The sequence below is a fragment of the Dipodomys merriami genome, unplaced genomic scaffold, assembly GCF_024711535.1.
Source record: "Dipodomys merriami isolate MVZ:Mamm:240054 unplaced genomic scaffold, mDipMer1.0.p SCAF_136, whole genome shotgun sequence".
In the NCBI taxonomy this organism is placed as follows: Eukaryota; Metazoa; Chordata; class Mammalia; order Rodentia; family Heteromyidae; genus Dipodomys; species Dipodomys merriami.
The window spans coordinates 2,767,549-2,787,378 of NW_027202671.1; the positions used below are offsets into that span (position 1 = coordinate 2,767,549).

Sequence of the window (19,830 nt, forward strand, 5' to 3'; positions counted from 1 at the left end):
TCTTTTCTTCACTGTCAATAATTCTTCCTGGAAAAAAATCCCTGTGTTTTCTTTATGAAATATGCATTGAAAATTTCCTTACTTTCTCTGCTATCCTTTTCACATTTCCTTTCCTTTCATTGCCTTGCCTTTTTTTGTTGTTGTTGGGCTTGAACTCATGGCCTGGGCACTCTCCCTCAGCTCTTCAGCTCAAGTCAAACACTCTACCACTTGAGCCACAGTACCACTTCTGGTTATCCCGTGATTTATTGGAGGTAAGTGTCTCAAGGACTTTCCTGCCCGTGCTGACTTGGAACTCCAAACTCAGATCCAAAGCTCCTGAGTATCTAGGATTGCAGGTTTGAGTCACTAATGCATAGAAGGAAAAGAAATCTTAACCTGAATAATGTATATTCTTTTTTGTATTGTAATATTATTTTGTATATGATTTGCTTTATCAAGTAATTATTGCAGTTGTTTGTTGCTGTGTAAGATCATGAACAACTTGTGATGTTTCATACAATTTACAGATTCTGATAGTTTCCTGAAAAAGAATTAATGAAGTTTGTTCCTTTGAAGAAAAAAGTTCATATTCCCAGATTGGTAGAAAGAACTTACAATCAAATTTAGGTGAGTTTTAATGCTATCACTTAGGTGGACTATTTCTGACAGTTGCGGAAAAGTGACCATCTTTGACAGTCAGCTATCTCAATCCATCATTATGATTATGATTGTGTGTGGAAACTCAAATCCCTGGTCCTTTTCTGGTTTCTTAGAGAGTTCATCATTAGTTCATCCTTTGATGAGATTTGGTGAACTGGAGAGACTGGTATAATTCTTGACATAAGCAGGCTGACATGTGATCAGAATGAGGCCTGGAGAATTCCCCTGGAGAGGCAGTTGGGTCAGTTGAGAGCATCAGTAACTCACCCTGGCTTTTTCCACCAGGTGGAGAACCACAAGATTAGGTGCTCAAAACTCTAGGGCAACCTTGCAGAACCAGAGAATGCTACACTCCTCCTTCCAACTTCTTTGATGTCCTAGGAGTTAAGAACCTACTGATTAAACTCATTTCCTGTATTAAAGCAATTCCTTCTTAGAGATTCTTGTCTGGCTTCTGTTTTACTGTGTGAATCAGAAAGGATGACTTTATATGAGAAGAGACATGACCATGTCTTGTGCTTCTGGGACAGAGGAAGAGAAAATGGACAAAGATTCAGAGGAGCCTTCATATGTCAATGAAAAGCTTTGAAAGTGTTAATAGCCTTGCTACATCTGAGAAACTCTATCAGCAGATGGAGTCACCAGGAGCAGCAGCTGGTCAGCCCAGCCTCTCACTTCTGCTTCCCTGGGAGGTTTATGTTATGGCTTGTATCACTGTGGAAGGGTAACTTCTACCCTGTTGACAGTAGTAAGTGGCAAAATCCTCAGGCTGCAGGCTGCTGATGGTGAGAGTGAACTCTGTCCCAGATTGACTCCCACTGAACCTTGATGGAATTCCAGAGGCTAAATTCTTGGCATAATAGATCAGAAGCTTGGGAGCATTCCCTGGTTTCTGCTGATACCAGTATAAATAGTTGCTAATGTCCTGACTGGCACGGCAAGTGATGGAGACTCTGTCTCCTGGAGATGCAGACAGGAAGGATGGAGACTGGGTCATCTGGATGTCACATCTGAAACCTAGCATTGGAAACATAAACACAAATATCCACGCTGTTAGTCATGTTATAGGAGGCCTTCTATGAAGACCCAGGCAGCACTGAACACAAATGATGGGAAGAATGCTGTCCTTCCATACCTGGGAGCCAGAGCAGCAGGAGCCCCAGGAGCTGAGCAGGGGCCCTCATGTCCATGCTGTGTGCTGATGGTACAGACTGCTGCACAGGGTATGAGCAGCCTATTATATAGTCATTGGGGCAGTAGTCAGTGCTCTGAGCATATGCAAATGAGAAAAGCTGGGTAAAGCTGGGAACAACTATAGGATCAGCTCAACTCATGAAATCATATTTCCACCGTGTCCACATAGTTTAGCCCATAGAATATGTTTCCCCATACAGCAGAAGCTGTGATGAGCCTACTGTCCTTTGAATAGATCTCTTGGTGCAATCAGGGATGATGACTATTTCTCATGAGTTTTTCAATCTTCATGTCATAACACTTGAAAGGGAAAAGAGGAAAGCAATAATTGAGTGCTTCATATTCAGATCATGCAGAGAAGTGAAGATATGGAAAGAATACAATTTGTGGATATTTTTAACTGGTTAAATATCTCTATGCATTGAAGCCTTATCACTGACATAACAAGAGATATATAAGCTCTTATGTTTTCAAAGAAATTCAAGCTTAAGGCTCTTCTAAAACACACATATACAAAAGGTAACATGTGATTCTTTCCAAGAGAAGGTATAAAGACTGCCTCCAACTCTTCCTTATTGACTTTACTGCATAAAGGAAAATTTTGGCTACATAGGAAAAATTTCAATACAAAGGAAAACAACTATATCAAGGGTTTAATAAACATGTCCTGTGGTTAGATGAAGCAAAACATATTGCTACCAGAAAAGTCCAAAATTTCTTAAGTTTTTGTGATTTGCCACATCACCATGTACAATTTTTACTTGGACTTACAGTTTCATATTATCCAAGAACTATAGCACATTCATATATCCATTGCCCTTAATCATTCCACATCAAATTCTGGGCCAGTCACTTACTTTCAAACACTCTAGTGTAGGAGGCACAGATATCTGTGTGACATTCCTGAAGTGGTTTGGATAGAAGATAGGCCTTCTGGATGACAATGAAGGCAAATTTGTAGTTATTTCAATGAGACTACTAAATTTGGCAATTTGGAAAATGAGGGCTATTATTTTAATGCTAATGACTTTTACTTATTGTAATTTGCAATCAAGTTGAAGACAGGACCAAAAACAATGTTACACTGCCTCATTGGTACTGTGCTTTTGTTCTGGCCCAGGGAAAGAGAAAAGGATAAGATGTTAGAGCGGTTAAGATCTATGTGACCTAAGTGACCATTAAATTTATTTTCAACTGCTACTCAGCCTTACTTGTCTTACTTGTGGTGTTTGTAGAAACTTGTTTCTGGACCTGATGTTTCTCTGAAGAACATCTTAATGGCCAAATAAATTCTCAAGGGCTTTCCAAAGAAAGCCTTGAAATCCCAGTGGTGTTTGTAGACCTCCACGGGCTGTATAGTGCAAAACAAATGATAGTTACAGCGGTCTCCGTTCTATCTGGATTTCAACATAAATCAGTTTATAATCTCTGGGGTTCAGGGTGTTGTCTGGGTAGTGGTCATGGAGGAAGGGGACCATTGTACCCCTTCCCAAACCAAAGTAATCCTTGATTTTAAAAGTAAGTGAATATTTGTAAAAAAAATCCAAACTCATTCTTCCATATTATGATGGACTCAAAGTCAGAAGTTGAAAGTGCATTGCCAGACCAACTAAAGTAAAAGCATGCTACCCTGCCTGAAAAACAAAAGCCAATGAGGAATGACTGAAGGGACAGAGTAATTGTGTAGCAGACAGCAAGTTTTGAGTTTCAGTCTCCATAGCACCCAAAATAAAATTCTGCATGTTGTCAATCAATTTGGCAAATAGGCAATATCATATCCCTGCCACAGTCTCCACATAATTCCAGTTTCCAGTTTGCGTTTTACAAAGACTTTTTTTGGTGGGGGTCTGGTAGTGGGGCCTGAACTCTGGGCCTGGATGCTGTCCCTCAGCCCTTCAACTCAAGGGTAGTGCTCTACCACTTGAGCCACAGTGCCACTTCCGGCTTTTTTCTTTTTGCTTATGTGGTGCTGAGTAATCAAACCCAGGGCCTCATGCATGCAAGGCAAGCGCTCTACCACTGAGCCACCTTCCCAGACCATTTACAAAGATTTTATGCATTTAAAATAGTCTTGTTCTTTTTTATGTAAAATGATAATTCATCAGAAGAAGTAATAGAGGGGAGGCAGCACACTGCATAATTATTCCAATGTCACTCACTCCCACACTCACCAGCTTTCAGTGCTCAGGGTTTCTTTGCTATTCCATAATAAATGGGCTACAATTTTTCTTGATTTGGAATTGTTCCTATTGTGTCATGTCTGTCAATTCTGATGATTCTAGTTATCACGATGAAAGTCTGACTTGTTAGACCAGATCTGTTCACGTTAGCAAACTTCTCTATACACTCTGCTTAATCTCTCCATTCACCATACATGCCTAGGCATTTTCCTTGTTGTTTAGGTTTTTTGGAGTTTATTTGTTTGTTCCTGTGTACTAGTAAGGAGTTGACCCAGGTCCCATCTTTCCTGTAGGCATCTGTAGGTGTGAGTTTGGTCTCTTGTGCTTTGATATTATCTGGCTATGAAGAATCCAGCCAGAATCTTGTTGCAGGGGGAATGTAAAGTACTATACTATTTTTAGCTGGTTTATCAGGCAATGCTGGTATCTTGGTATTCAATATAGATGTGCTCACTTCTACCAGACATTTTGTGTCTCACTGTCATCTTGAAGCAAGAGAGGAGACCTCTGCCTGTATACCAAAATGAACACCATATCAGGAATGAGCACTCTCAGAATTTCCTCATAGCTGATGAGAGGAGAGTTGCATGTATACCTCATCCTCTCATGTTACAGAGAATAACATAAAGGTATTTTGCACGTTTCCATGGGACATTGAGGTTCAGTCATCTTCAACAACAGGAAGTGTTTAGTTTGTTGTATGTTCTTTACTGTCCTTTTCCCCTTCCCTACGTTTCTTCCTCCCTTTGCATTGCTTCCTAAACATCCTAAATTGTGCAGACCCTAGAACCCCTTGGGAACTCTGACTGTGTATAGAAAGTGTGACTGAGTTGTGTGAATGGAGAAAGCCTGATGCTAGTAGCAAACTGCTGGCCTGTGTGTTGGCTTATCCTGTTTATATGGGATTCTAAGTGCTTTTATGATTACACAGCTGTCCTATAGAAAAACAGAATGAGTGTTTGCTATGTAGTGAGTTTATACTCTAGTATTTCTGATACAGATATGGGCCAATGTTGAGGCTAATTCAGTTTTTTTCATCTATTTATCTATCTATCTATCTATCTATCTATCTATCTATCTATCTATCTATCTATCTATCTATCTATCTATCTGTCTGTCTGTCTGTCTGTCTGTCTGTCTGTCTGTCTGTCTGTCTGTCTGTCTGTCTGCCTGTCTCTCTGTCTGTCTGTCTGTCTGTCTGTCTGTCTGTCTGTCTATCTATCTGTCTGTCTGTCTGTCTATCTATCTATCTATCTATCTATCTATCTATCTATCTATCTATCTATCTATCTATCTCTCTCTATCTATCCATCTATAATTGTATACTTCTTAATCCAAAAAAAAATTAGACACAATTCAGAACTCAGTTGATAATATAGGGATGTTATGGAAGCTCATTCTTTGGATGTGAGACACTCAGAAGTTTTGCTTATGTACCACCAGATCTGCATGAAATATGAGAACAAAGATCCTCTCTGTTATTTTCAAGCCTAGTTTTCTGTTAAGATTTTTCCTTTCTTCCTTTTTTAAAAATTTTATTTTACTATAAAGATGCTGTATATGAGTAAGGTAATGAGTATATTTTTTTGAAGATTGTTATCCCTTCTTTTGTTTTTTTTTCCTACTATTACTTCCGTCTCTCACCTCCCCTACTTCTTCCTTCCCTTCTCTTTCTTTTTCTTTTTTCTTTATTTATTTTTTTACAGGGCTGAGGCCTGAACCCAGGGCCTTGCACATGCCAGGTGGGCGCCCTTCTTCTGGGCTAAACCCCCAGCCACCCTGTCTTTCTTTTTAAACAGGGCCTAGAGCCTTTTGCTATTTGTGAGGGACTGGAAAATGGAATGGTTTGTTTTCTATGAATTCAAAATTTGTCCCTCTATTAAAGTTTGCTGCTTGTATACTTGGCCTTGTTCTTCCAGTGTTTCCTTGCCATTTGTGACTTGTCAGCCTTTTAAGGCTCTTTCCTGAAACAAAACTGATGTTGTCTTTGAAACACTTGACCAAAAAATATCACCGTTACTGTGATTTGGGTACTAGTTTCTAAGACTCTGAGAAGCTGAGAAAAGTAGGTGTATTTGGAAATTTCTGTTGTAGTTTGCATGAGAATGGGAAGTGCTCATTCTATTTTGGAGCTCCCTAGGGAAATTGACTTTCTTGTTGTGGTCCTGAATATTGTAGGTGACTGTTTTCCCAGAAGCACTGTGAGATTATCAATGATGGCTTTTGGTTTTTGAGTTTATGATTTTTGTTTGTTTTTGGTGAGGTAACTTTTTGGTTTTGTCTGCTTAAAATAATTTTCTGTTTTGTTAAGCTTGTACTTGCTTGGAGCTTTTTTTTTTTTAAGAATCTTTTCATTTTTTGCTGCTAAGATAATTTGTCATTAACAATATTTTAGTGAATTGTTTTAGCCACTACTAAATGAAAACAGAAATAAAAGTAAGTAGCTGAGATTATACTTTGAGATTAAGAAAACAAACCAAAAATAAAAATTAAGAAAAAACAAATTATTGCTCTATAAAAATTTGTTTTAGGCCTTATTTGGCTTGCAAATATTAAAGTTTAATCATTTAAACAAGGGACCTTTGCATGTTTTAGGTTTTCATAAATATTTAGCTTAAATGAATGTATATTTTTAGAAATCTTCCATTACCACATTGCTCTTTCTTGTACCATATCTCAAGTGCAGAGTCCTTCCATTGACAAAGGAATAACTTTAGTCTTCCCTATATTTGTCAGGTGGTTTAAATTTTATAAGTAATCAAATAGCATGTGTTCAAAGTGAAGTTATTAAAGACATGATTTATTAATAATACATTTAATGGAAAAGTATTTACAAGTAAATCGAAATACTAAGGTAGTTTCCAGGTGTTATCTTAAGTAATCTTGGTTTTATAAATTCTATGTAAATGCTGTTATGTTTCTAGAGTCCATTCTGTTACTTTTCTCTTTCCTTTTTCTCTCTTCCTTCCTTGCTTCTTTTTTCCTTTCTTTCTGATGTTTCTTTCTTTTTTGACATTATATTACTATTATTTCCAGGCTATCCTTGATCATGTGACTTTCTCTGTAAAAATTGTACCTGCAATATTGGAGTGACTCATGAACTAGTAAAAAGAAGCTGAGAGTTGCTGAGAGAAGCTGGTGAACAGGAATACAGAAAGTATGATAGAAAGAGGACATGGCCTCTGTACCTTGAGGATAGAGTATATTAGTTCTGATTGAACTGAGAATCTAGATTCCAGAATGATATGAACATAGGCATACCTGAATAACATAATGTAGGAATACGGTCTCACATTTCTTTGGACTTTGAGCAAGCACAGTGGCCTTTTAATGTAAAGTCAAAATTCAAATTAATATAGGAATATCAGTCTACATATGGAAGAGAGAGATTTTTGTCTATTAAGATTCTTTTATTTTTGACATGTTTCCAGCTACTAGTGTAAATAATTAATTAATTAAATTAACACCAATATGTTTTAAATTCTTGATGTTGTAAACAGATGTTCTATTATTTGAGACATATTTTCCATCCTATTTGTTTAAGTGATTTTTCAGTTATTGGGTCTCACAAAATTTCCCAGCGCAGTCTCAGGCTACACACTTCCTCTTATGCTTCTCCCATATATTAGAATCCAGGCATGTGCCATCATGTCTTTTATTCCAGAAATATATCTTGTGACCTTTCTGGGATATCATGAAACTCTGGTCCTCCTAATTTTGTCCTCCACATAGCTGAGATTATGACTTCAGGTAAGATCAATCACACTGAAAGTATTTCTTAAAATTCAGAATTATTTTCTTGGCAATAGCCTTATTCATCTAGAAAAAAAGTGAAAAGTATGAAATTCCTGAGTGGTTCTTAGCTAAGAAGGAAAACACCAAATGATCCATCTGATTTTGCTGTACACATGCACAGATAGACAGATAGACAGACACACACACACACAAACTCACTCCAGTTGTTGAATTTGTTCTTATAGTTTGACCACTTTTTACAAACAAATCTAGAAAGTGTTGATTGAAGTGAACAGTGGAAGAGACACATCTGAGACAGTGAACCTCAGTGAGCAGCTGTCTGAAGAATATTTTGTTTGAGCTAGAGCACTGTGAGAGGAAACTTGTTAGTCTCCTGACCATAGCAATTTGCAGCATCTTCAGCCTCCACTGGATTTATGGTGAAGTTGAAATCTGTCTCAGACTCACTGCCACTGAACTCATTTCGGTACCCACTTTCCCTGTTGGATCCTGTATAGGTCAGAAGTTTTGGAGGCTGTCCTGGTTTCTGTTGGTACCAATATATGAAACTCTCCAAAATTTATTATCAACATTCTCCCTGGCTCCGCAGGTGATGGTGGCCATGTCTTGAAGAGACAGGGCCAGAGATGTAGGAGTTGGAGTCAGTACAATGTCTCCAGTGGAGCCTGGAATGGAAATCATATGTCAAGAATGGCCACAGATGTACTGAGACCAAACCCAAAGTAGGCATATTGCATTAGTGACAGCTATAACTTATCAGGGCAGAGACCAACAATGGCCGTGATGAATGTGACTAACCCTTTCCTCCCACCTCACCTGGAGCCCAGAGCAGAACAGCCATACCAAGGAAACCTGTGATCCCATGTCCAACATCAAGATTTGACAATGCTTTTCAGGTCTCAGAAACTGCCTCTAAAGAAGCTTTGAGCAACTTGAAATGTTATGTAATGACACAATGTGCAAATTAATTCAGAAAGGCTTACCTTGATGTTTAAAGGAGACATAGGTTTTCCTTCACTCAATGGGAGTCGTGGCTAGACAAGACAAAAATAATATTGAATATTTTCTAGTGTAGCTCGAGTCTTTCCAGGAACTTGTGAATTTCTCTGTTGAAATTTTATTTCTACCTAAGATGCCTTGGGGAGACCATGCCATGGTTGCCCTTCCACACATATGTCATTAAGAAATGCTTCGTATTCCCCAAATTGAAGTTGTCACAACATCTCAAACAGCAGCACATTCCAAAAGGAAGTAAGTAGAGTTTATAGAATAGTGAAATCACTCAGCTGGAGGAAGGAGAGGGAGGTTGTCTTCCTGAATAAATCTCCAGAACAGCATGTCTGCAAATGCCATCCAGAGATGGAAAGGTTGGGATGTGCGATTGTGCTACAGTAGTCAATGAGCTGGTGTTACCAATGAACAAGGAAGCCTTTCTGGGTTGCCATGTTATTCAAACAGTTAGACCAGCCTGGGTTACACAATGAGACAGGTAGGTTCCCAATCTGCATGAACTTACTTTACCTTCCTCTGGGTAAAGCAGACTTTCCTATCTGTTCAGATTTGAAACAAGATGTATTTTGCCCCTAGTTTTCCAATGATAGTGGAATCATTGCTGTGGTTCTTAATTCGAGTGAGAAAAAATCAGATCTATTCTTTTAGGCAGATCTTTGTTCTTACCAATGGTGGAGTTAACTGAGGAACCTCAGGTTCTCCTATAGAATGATAAGATGATACAAACAAGGAGATTTATTTTAGACCAAGGAGTTAATGAAAAGTTATATCTAGAAATATGATTTGGAGGTTAAAGGATACAACAAATTCACCAAGAATCAATTATACATTATACTTGTGGACAATAGTATTTGTCTGTTTAATGGGAAATATGTAGCTTACTTAATAAATTCATGGGAAATATTTCATTCAACTACAAACGTTATGGAGTATTTCATTGTAAGGTGTTTGTGACTCTAGAATGAATGAATTTCTAGCTATTCATGAGGCTGCAATCTGAGGGATTATGTTTGAAACCAGACCCAAAATGAACCTGAGATTCTTATATCCAATAAAATGCCAAAAACCAGAAGTGGAGAATGCTAGCTTTAGCATAAAACTTAGGGACAGAACAAAAGCTCTTGTTTATAGCCATTCTAACTGGGGTGAGGTGGTATCTCAATGTTGTTTTGATTTGCATTTTTTTATGGCTAGAGAAGTTGAACATTTCTTCATGTGTATAGGGGCCATCCTTATTTCCTCTTCAGAAAAGTTTCTTTGTAAGTCTTTAACCCACTTATTTATTGGGCAGTTGTTTCTTTGAGGATTTGTTGTTGGGGGATTTAATTTTTTGAGTTCCAATTATATTTTAAATACGAGACCCTTGTCCCTTGTATGGCTAGTGAAGATCTTCTCCCAATCCGTGGGCTTTCTATCGATCTTGATAGCTATGTCCTTTGCTATGCAGAAGCTCTGCAATTTGATGCAATCCCATTTGTCCAACTTTTCTTTTATTTGTTGTGCTTCTGGGTCTCTATTAGAAAATTTTGGCCTGTGCCAATGAGACCTATTCTGTCCTGTAATGTTTTCAGAATGTCTGCTATGACTCTGCGGTCTTTGATCCATTTGGAGTTGATTCTGGTACAGGGTAATATATAAGGATCTAGCTTTATTTTTCCACAAGTGATTAACCATTTTTGCCAACACCATTTACTGAATAGGATCTCTTTCTTCCATTGTATTTTTTTAGATCTCTTATCGAAGATTAGATGGCTACAGGTCTGTGGGTTCATTTCTGGATTTTCATTCTATCCTATTGGTCCTCAGGTCTTTTCTTGAAACCAAGGTCTCTTCAGTAACCAAACTGTTTTGATTACTATGGCTTTTTAGTAGAGTTTAAATTTGGTATTGATATTCCTCCATCACTGTTCTTTCTGTTAAGTGTCATTTTTGCTTTTCCGGGTCATGGCTGAAATCAAGAACTCCAATAACAATAGATGCTTTAGGGGATGTGGACAAAACAGATCCCTACTGCATTGTTGGTCGGAGTGTAAACTTGTTCAACCACTTTGGAAAGTAGTGTGGATGTTCCTCAAAAGACTCCACATAGAGCTTCCCTATGACCCAGCAATCCCACTTTTGGGCATTTACCAAATGATCACAAACAAAACCATACTAAATCTACCAGTATAACTATGTTTACTGCAGCATTATTTCCATAACTAAGATATGGAACCAACGCAAATACCCCTCAGTAGATGAATGGATCAACAGAATGTGGTATATATACTCAATGGAATTCTATGCTTCCCTCAGAAATGATGACATTGCCCCATATGTTAGGAAATGAAAAGACTTCAAAAAATTATACTAAGTGAAGTAAGCCAGGCACAAATATACATAGGTCCCTTGGTTTCCCTTATTTGCAATTACTAGTATATGTCTGAGACAAGTAGAAAAGATCAGATAAGATGATAAGCAAAATAACCCTCAACGTATGGACACAAGTAGTTTTTTCTTTCTTGCTATTGCTTCTCACATTTATAAGGTACCCTCTGGTTTTTTTTGTTGCTTTGTATGTCCCTCCCCCATGTTATAACCTGTTTTCACTATATTTGATATTTATATAATTTGGGGATGGGAAGACTTAAAACAAATTTTTAAAACAAGTATACAGGTTGACCAATTTCAACAATGCAATGTACAAGATGCTATGTTGACAAGCGAACTTTACAATTTAGGCGGTGGGTGGGGAGGTGAGTTTGGGGTGTGTGTGGGAGTGTAGTTCAGGTGATGGGAGAGAAGGGATGGTAGGGGAAAAACAAAAGAGGAGGCTACAATGCTTGATCAGAAATGTACTCATTATCCTGCTCATGTAACTGTAACCCTTCTTTGTACAGTATTCTCACAATAAAAACTTATTTTTAAAAAAATTACCTGTAATTCAATGAAAATGAATACACATCACCAAGAAACCTGTGGGACATGGCAAAAGCAGTCTTGAGGGGCAAATTTATTGCTGTCAGTGCACACATAAAAAAATTAGAGAAAGACCAAGTAATTAATCTCATGTTGCAATTAAAACTACTAGAAAAGCATGAAAAAATTGAACCTAAATTTACAAGATGGAGCAAGATAACCAAATTATAGCTGAAATTAACAAGATAGAGACACAGAAAACTGCAAATAAAATTAATAAAACAAAAAGCTGTCATTGTTCTGATGATGGCATAGAATTCCATTATATAGATCTACATATATACATATATACATATATACATATATACATATATACATATATATATATATATATATCACATTTTCTTGATCCATTCATCTATTAAGAAACATCTGGGTTGGTTCCAAGTCTTAGCTATGGTAAATAATGCTGCAATAAACGTAGTTCTGTAGGTAGCTATGGCCTTGTTTGTGATTGTTTGGATAAATGTCCAAAAGTGGGATTGCTGGGTCATAGGAGTTTTTATGCCTCCACCAGAAAGAATGACATCGACCAATTTGTTAAGAAATGGAAAGATGGAAAAAGTTTTATCAAGTGAAGTAAGCCAGGCCCAAAGAAACATAGGTTCCTTGGTTTCCATTATGTCCAATAACTAGTACATGTGTAGGACAAGCAGAAAAGGTCAAAAGCTATGTACATAAAATCATATGAATTGATGTTAAGTGAAATGAACCCCAAGATATGGACACATATTTTTTTTCTTTCTTGCGTATGTAACATGTGATTTTTCTGTTTCTTTCTATGTTCCTCTCCCATATTATAACCCCTGGTTTTTCCTGTATTTGATATGGGGACCCTGCATATTGTGTATACACTTCTGTAATTTGGGGAGGCGAAAGGAAAAAACAAAATACTTAATTAAGTATACAGGTTAACACATTGTCACAATGAGATGTACAAGACACTAACTTGAACACGAACTGTACAACTTTGGTGGGGAGAAGGAGGGTAGTAGTGGAAGTATGAAGGAAGGGCCGGTAGGGGGAAAAGACAGGAGGAAGCAACAATGCTCATTACCTTGGTCACCTAATTGTAACACTCTGTACAGTATTTCTATAATGAAAAATGTACCAAAAAACTGATGTTTTAGAACAAATCAATAAATTTGATCGACCTCTGGAAATATCATCTAAAAAAATTGAAAGGAAACCCAAATCAATATGATCAGGGATGCCATGGGAAAAATTACAACAAATACCCAAACAACCACACAATTATAAAAAATTATTTGAAGAATCTATACTCACTAAGGAAAGAAAATTTAGCATAAATGGATGAATATTTACATAAAAACAAATTGCCCAAACTGACCCAAGAAGAAATAAATCAATTAAACATGCCAATATCTTACAATGAGATATAGAAAGCAATCAGAAATCTCCCAACAAAGAAAAGCCCAGGACCAGCTGGATTCACCTTGAAATTCTATAAGACCTTTAAAGAGGAACTAGTACCCATACTACTCAGATTCTTCCAAGAAATAGAAACAGAGGGAGCTATCCCAAACCAAGAGAAACCTCAACAAAAAAGAGAACTACAGACCAACTTCCCTGATGCACACAGTTGAATAATAGCCTCATGGACTTTCCTGCCTGGGCTGGTTTCAAATGTCAATCCTTGCATCTCAGCTTACTGAGTAACTAGGATTACACATGTGAGGCACAGGTGCCCAGGCATTTAATTTCTTTAAGTAAAAAGATAATATGAAACATATTGAATATACTGAAAGCTATTTTACTTTAGTTTGATGATGATCATGATGCTATAGTTGAAGCATATTTTGTAGACACATGTTTATTCTGATCTCTGGATGACTCATAAATTTGCCCCCATTGAAACATTAGGTGTCTTCTATCCTCAGTACTTTTCCTATATTGAGACCTCTCATATTTTGCTACCTTTGTGCCATTTGATAATACTTTTCACTGTTCATCAGCATGAAGTGGTAAGTGTTGATGCTGGACATGATTACTTCAACAAAAATCACTGCTACCCAACCATACATGCCTTTGTCTTATCCTTTCCCAATGAGGGGAAACATCATCCCTTAACATATAACTAGTATATCCAGTTGCATCTGTATGAGAGAGAGACACACAGAAAAAGAGAGATAGACATAGACACACAAAGAGAGAGAGTCGTGATCTCTTCTCAAGCCAGTAAAATGACCCATTGCAACAATGACATGTATAAGGCGTTATGTAGAAAAAAGAACTTTATTAAATAATCCCACAGATTCCACTTCCAAAATACTCAAGCTAATTCAAAACTTTGGCAAAGTAGAAGGGTATATAATTAACCCTCAAAAATCAATGGCTTTTCTGCACGCCAACAATGAGAAAAGTGTGGTTGAAATCAGGAAAGCAACTCCATTCATTATAACCTCACAAATAATAAAATACTTGGAATTAACTTAACCAAAGAAGTGAAGGACCTCTATGATGAAAACTTTAAAAACCTGGGAAAGGAAATCAAAACAGAACTTAGAAAGTGGAAAAACCTCCCATGCTCCTGGATAGGAAGAATCAACATCTTGAAAATGGCAATACTTCCCAAGGCTATCTACAAATTGAATGCAACACCTATCAATATTCCAACCTCATTCTTCAAGGAAATAGAAGAGGCAATCCAAAAATTCATATGGAACAATAAAAGACCCCGAATAGCAAAAATGATCCTTAACAGGAAGAACAGTGCTGAAGAAATATCAATACCAAATTTCAAACTCTACTACAAAACCATAGTAATCAAAATAGCTTGGTACTGACACATGAACAGACCTGAAGACCAATGGAATAGAATTGAAAACCCAGAAATGAACCCACAGACCTATAGCCATGTAATCTTCAATAAGGTAGCTAAAAAAATAGAATGGAAGAAAGACAGCCTCTTCAGTAAATGCTGCTGGCAAAAAAGGTTAATCACTTGTAGAAAACAAAAGCTAGATCCTTATATATCACCCTGTACCAGAATCAACTCCAAATGGATTAAAGACCTGGAAGTCAAAGCAGACACTCTGAAAACTATACAGGATGGAATAGGAGAAACCCTAGATTTCTTTGGCACACCCCGAAATTTTCTTATAGAGACCCAGAAACACAACAAATCAAAGAATGGTTGGACAAATGGAATTGTATGAAATTGCAGAGCTTCTGGATGGTAAAGAACATAGCAAGCAAGATCAATAGAAAGCCCATGAATTGGGAGAAGATCTTTTCTAGCCATACAACAGAAAAGGGTCTCATATCTAAAATACACTTGGAACTCTAAAAATTAAATCCCCCCAACAACAAATTTTCAAAGAAACTACTGCCCAATAAATAAGTGGGCTAAAGAATTAAAGAGAAACTTCTCTGAAGAGGAAAGAAGGATGGCCAATAGACACATTAAAAAATGTTCAACCCCTCTAGCTATAAAAGAAATGCAAATCAAAACAACATTGAGATACCACCTCACCGCAGTTAGAATGGTTATAATCAAGAACTCTAAGAACACCAGATGCTGGAGGGGATGTGGACAAAAGAGAACCTTACTTCATTGTTGGTGGCAGTGTAAACTTGTTCAACCACTTTGGAAAGTAGTATGGAGGTTCCTCAAAAGACTCCACATAGAGCTCCCCTATAACCCAGCAATCCCACTTTTGGGCATTTACCAAATGATCACAAATATGTCCATACTAAAGCTACCAGCACAACTATGTTTATTGCAGCGTTATTTACCATAGCTAAGATATGGATGCCACTCAGTAGATGAATGGATCAAGAAAATGGAGTATATACACACTATGGAATTCTATGCCTCCATCAGAAAGAATGACATTGCCCCATTCGTTAGGAAATGGAAAGACTTGGAAAACAATATATTAAGTGAAGTAAGCCAGGCCCAAAGAAACATATGTACCATGGTTTCCTTATTTGCAATTACTAGTTATGTCTGACACAAGCAGAAATTGTCAGATAAGTTGATATTAGGCTCAATGAACCCCATGATAAGGACTCAAATTGTTTTTCTTTCTTGCTATTGTTTCTAACATATTTATAAGATGATTTCTTTGTTGTTTGTGTGTCCCTCCCCCATGGTATAACCCCAGTTTTCACTGTTTTTGATGTTGGTATAATTTGTGGAGGGGAAGGTAAATAAAAAATTGTTTAAATGGGGATACAGGTGGACCCATTGCAACAATCATATGTACAAGACATTATGTTGAAAGATGAATTTTACAACTTTGGATGAGGGGGAGGGGAGGAGGGGGGAAGGGGGAGAGATGGGAAAGGATGGGAAGGGGAAAGAAAGGAGGAGGCAACAATGCTTGATAAGAAATATACTCATTACCATGCTCTGTACGGTATTTTCACAATAAAAATTTAATAATAACAAAAAAGGAAATAAGTTCTGTTAATTTGAAGACCAATGATTTTCATCCATTGGAATATGGAATCCAATTGAAACAGGACTAAGGACAGGTTGCATAGTCCCAGGGAACTGTGTTCTCCTCTCCTCCCTGTGGAGGATGCAGATACTCTATTCAAGAAAGATTCAGAGCTCTGGGGAATCCATGTGACCTGCGGTTTAGATCCAGTGAATGTGTCTCTAACTACTGTGCAACTTTGCGTGTGGGTGTTTGTAGAACTTGTCTCAAGACCTGATTCTTTTCTAATATCTTAATGGCCTTGTACATTCTCAAGAACTTTCTAGAGAGAGTCTCTTTGCAAACCCAGTGATATTTGTAAACATCTATTAACTGCACAATTCATAAAGAAATTAGGACTGCAGTAGAAACCTCTCTTTTAAGTCTAGCTAGATCTTAACTTATATCTGTTTACAAGAGGTGGGGCTCAAAGTGGTGCCTGGTTTATGATCATGGAAGAAAGGGAAATCTTGAACCCTTCCTAACCCAAGTTCATCCTGGATTTTAAGTTTCAGTGAATATTTGTGAAAAGATCCAAACTCATTCTTCCGTATTATGAGAATACAAAATCTGAAGTTGAAAGTGCATTGCCAGCCCTATTAAGGTACAAGCATGACACCTGTCTGAAAATTAAAAATGGATGAGAAATGACTGATGGGTAGGAGTCAGGAAGCTTCAACAAAATAAATATATTCTCTACTTTGTCACTCAATGTATTAAACAAGTCCCATTCTGTTATTGCAAGTATCTGTGTAGTTTTAAGTGGATTTTTTGTCTGCTTCTCTTTTTGAATTTGCATTGAAAGCATATTGATTAAAAGAATATTGACAAATATAGACCATAAAATCATAAGCTTTACATTTATATGAATTACATTTTTTAAAATTCTAAAACCTTTTATAGGTGAATGAGGGCTGTGGAACGAGATTTTTCCTCACAAGGGTTTGTACCTTTGATTCTGCTATATTGAGCCATGGGAGAGGGCACCAAATTAGTCCTCTCTGCTTCTGAAGTACTCTGAACCCAAGTTCAACCTGCTGATGTGGTGCTGGTCCTGGGTCCTTCTTCCTCCTGGACTTTGGCTCTGTGAGGATGCCAATAGAAGGCCATTGTGTCAGAACTCCTCTTTATCTTCTTTTCTCAGGCCATTATTAATTACAAATAAATTGGACTGAGAATTGTGCTATGATGTGAGGCCTCTTCATTCCTACTTTTAAATTCATAATTCTGAGCACACACTTCAGAGCCTGCATGAGCTTATTGAAACACTAACTCTCAAAAGTTTGCTCACTTTTTTTATATTATCTCATTTCTTCCTTGTCTGTGAGATTATCTGGCTCTTGTATTTTATGTTTCTCCTTAGGAACAGTAGTAGACACCTTTTGTCACAAATGGAAATTAAGTTGAAGAGGATGGATTTGCCAATAGAATTGGAGGTCTTTATTATCCATGCAGTTGATTCCTGAGTCAGGTGGATACCAGCTGGTATATTGACATCAAACAAAAGTAGGAAAGCTCCTAAGCTTCTGATCCAGGCTGGCTTGAATGAGGCAGGGGTTAGGACATTTATAACAGTTGAAGAACCATCTATAGAAATGTTTTGTTCTGTAAGCTGGATACTTGTGCAGTAAGAAATTGAATTAATACATCAATTCAGAAAACCACAAAGATCATTTTTATTTTAGCAGTTTTTTTTTAGTTTCTATGAAGAAACTAATTGGAAATGACCTATTTTATAATTTAGTGAAGTGGAATGTCCAAAATAATTGATGGGCACTCCTCATATATAAGAATTTGTTTCAACTATTAAATCAGACTCAGTACCATAGGTATTTTGCTGGGGCTAAGAACAACAGATTGCTAGATTGCAGACAATTCTTCCTTTAGAATTTGGCTGCATCTGAGTAGCAGTGTCAACAGGTAGAGCAACTAGGCAAAGCAGCTAAAGCAGGCCAATATCTCACTTCTGCTTTCCTGGGAGGTTTTGATAATGGCTTGTATCACTGTGGGAGGGTAATTAATACTCTGTTGACAGTAATAAGTGGCAAAATCTTCAGGCTGAAGGCTGCTGATGGTGAGAGTATAATCTGTCTCATATCCACTTCCACTGAATCTGGATGGGACCCCAGAGGCCAAATTTGAAGTGTAATAGATCAGTAGCTTTGGGGAATTCCCTGGTTTCTGCTGATACCAGTTTAATACCCTGCTAATACCCTGACTGGCTTTACAGGAGATGGTGATTGTGTCTCCTGGAGATGCGGACAGGGAGGAAGGAGACTGGGACATCTCGATGTCACATCTGGCACCTGGCATTAGAAACATAAAAGTAAATAGCCACATTATTAGTCATGTTATTACAGGACATCACTGAAGCTGCAGGCATCACTGACCACACAAGGTGAGAGAAGTATTATCCTTCCTTACCTGGGAGGCAGAGCAGCAGAAGCCCCAGGAGATGAGTAGCAGTCCTCATGTCCATGCTGTGTGCTGACTGGGACTGACTGCTGCACAGGTGTGAACAGCTAATTATGAAGTCATTATGGCAGTAGGATGTGATCTAGGCAAATTCAAATCAGCAGGGTTGGGCAAAGATGATATAGCTGTAAGGCTGGCTCTTCTCAGGAAATCATCATAGGTCCATGGTGCCCATGTGTCTTAGTTTTAGACTAGAGAATATGATTCATTCAAACAGGACAAGTCACAATCAGTCTGCTCTTTTATGCGTAGATATACTGGTGCCTGCAGGGATGAGGACCTGCTTTTCCTGTGTGTTCTAACCTCAATTCTCTGTAATGACTAGAAAGGGATAAGATAAAGGCAAAATGAATGTTTTATAGTCCATATATGGAGAATAGAGTTTCTGGACATTTTAAACTGGTTTAATAACTTTATGCATTGGAACATTCTCACTGCCACAGCAAGAGATATAAGCTGTTTTTATATCTCAGTCTGTTCCAACACACACATATAGCCATAAAATAAAATGTGGATTCTCATTGGGCGCCAATGGCTCACACCTGTAATCCTTGCTACTCAAGAGGCTGAGATCTGAGGATCGTGGTTCATAGCTAGTCTGGACAGGAAATTCTGTGAGAATCCTATCTCCAATTAACCACTAGAAGAACGGAAGTGGCACTGTGGCTCAAGTAGTAATGCAATAGACTTGAGCTGAGGAGCTCAGGGATAGCACCTAGGCCGAGAGTTCAAGCCCCTCAACCAGCCTTTCCCCCCACCCCCAGAAATGTGGATTCTCCTTAAGATCAGGTATAAAGCTGAGGCAAACTTTCCCTTATTTGGCTTTACTATGTAAATTATATAAACATTTAAAGCTAGGGAAGCAATTACAACAATGTCCTAAGTAAGCCATTTCCCGTAGTTTGATGGCTAAGGGGCTGAATCAAAAGCTTGTTGCTACCAGAAAAAAACAAAATTACCTCAGTATTTGTGATATGCCACTATCTCCATCTAGACATTTTAATCTTGGACTTACAACCACATGTTATCAATGTACATGCTATGTTTAATAATCTTACAATGACATACAATAATTCAAAAAAGCAAGGCGATTAATTTATCCAAAATCTGCTTCTTCATGTGGAATACTAATAATTAAGAAGCATGTAGTCTCACATGAAAGGTGG

The 19,830-nt window shown here is 37.7% G+C and overlaps 2 gene segments (V, D, J or C); both read right to left on the minus strand.

The window, feature by feature from the left end:
* Nucleotides 1–1,336: 1,336 nt before the first annotated feature.
* LOC138825171 (immunoglobulin kappa variable 1-9-like) lies at nt 1,337–1,844 on the minus strand. The segment is given in 2 exon segments: nt 1,337–1,659; nt 1,778–1,844. Coding segments are annotated over 2 exon segments (378 nt in total).
* A 6,268-nt stretch (nt 1,845–8,112) lies between these two features.
* LOC138825195 (immunoglobulin kappa variable 1-16-like) lies at nt 8,113–18,714 on the minus strand. The segment is given in 4 exon segments: nt 8,113–8,298; nt 9,450–9,484; nt 18,154–18,495; nt 18,614–18,714. Coding segments are annotated over 4 exon segments (618 nt in total).
* Nucleotides 18,715–19,830: the final 1,116 nt, after the last annotated feature.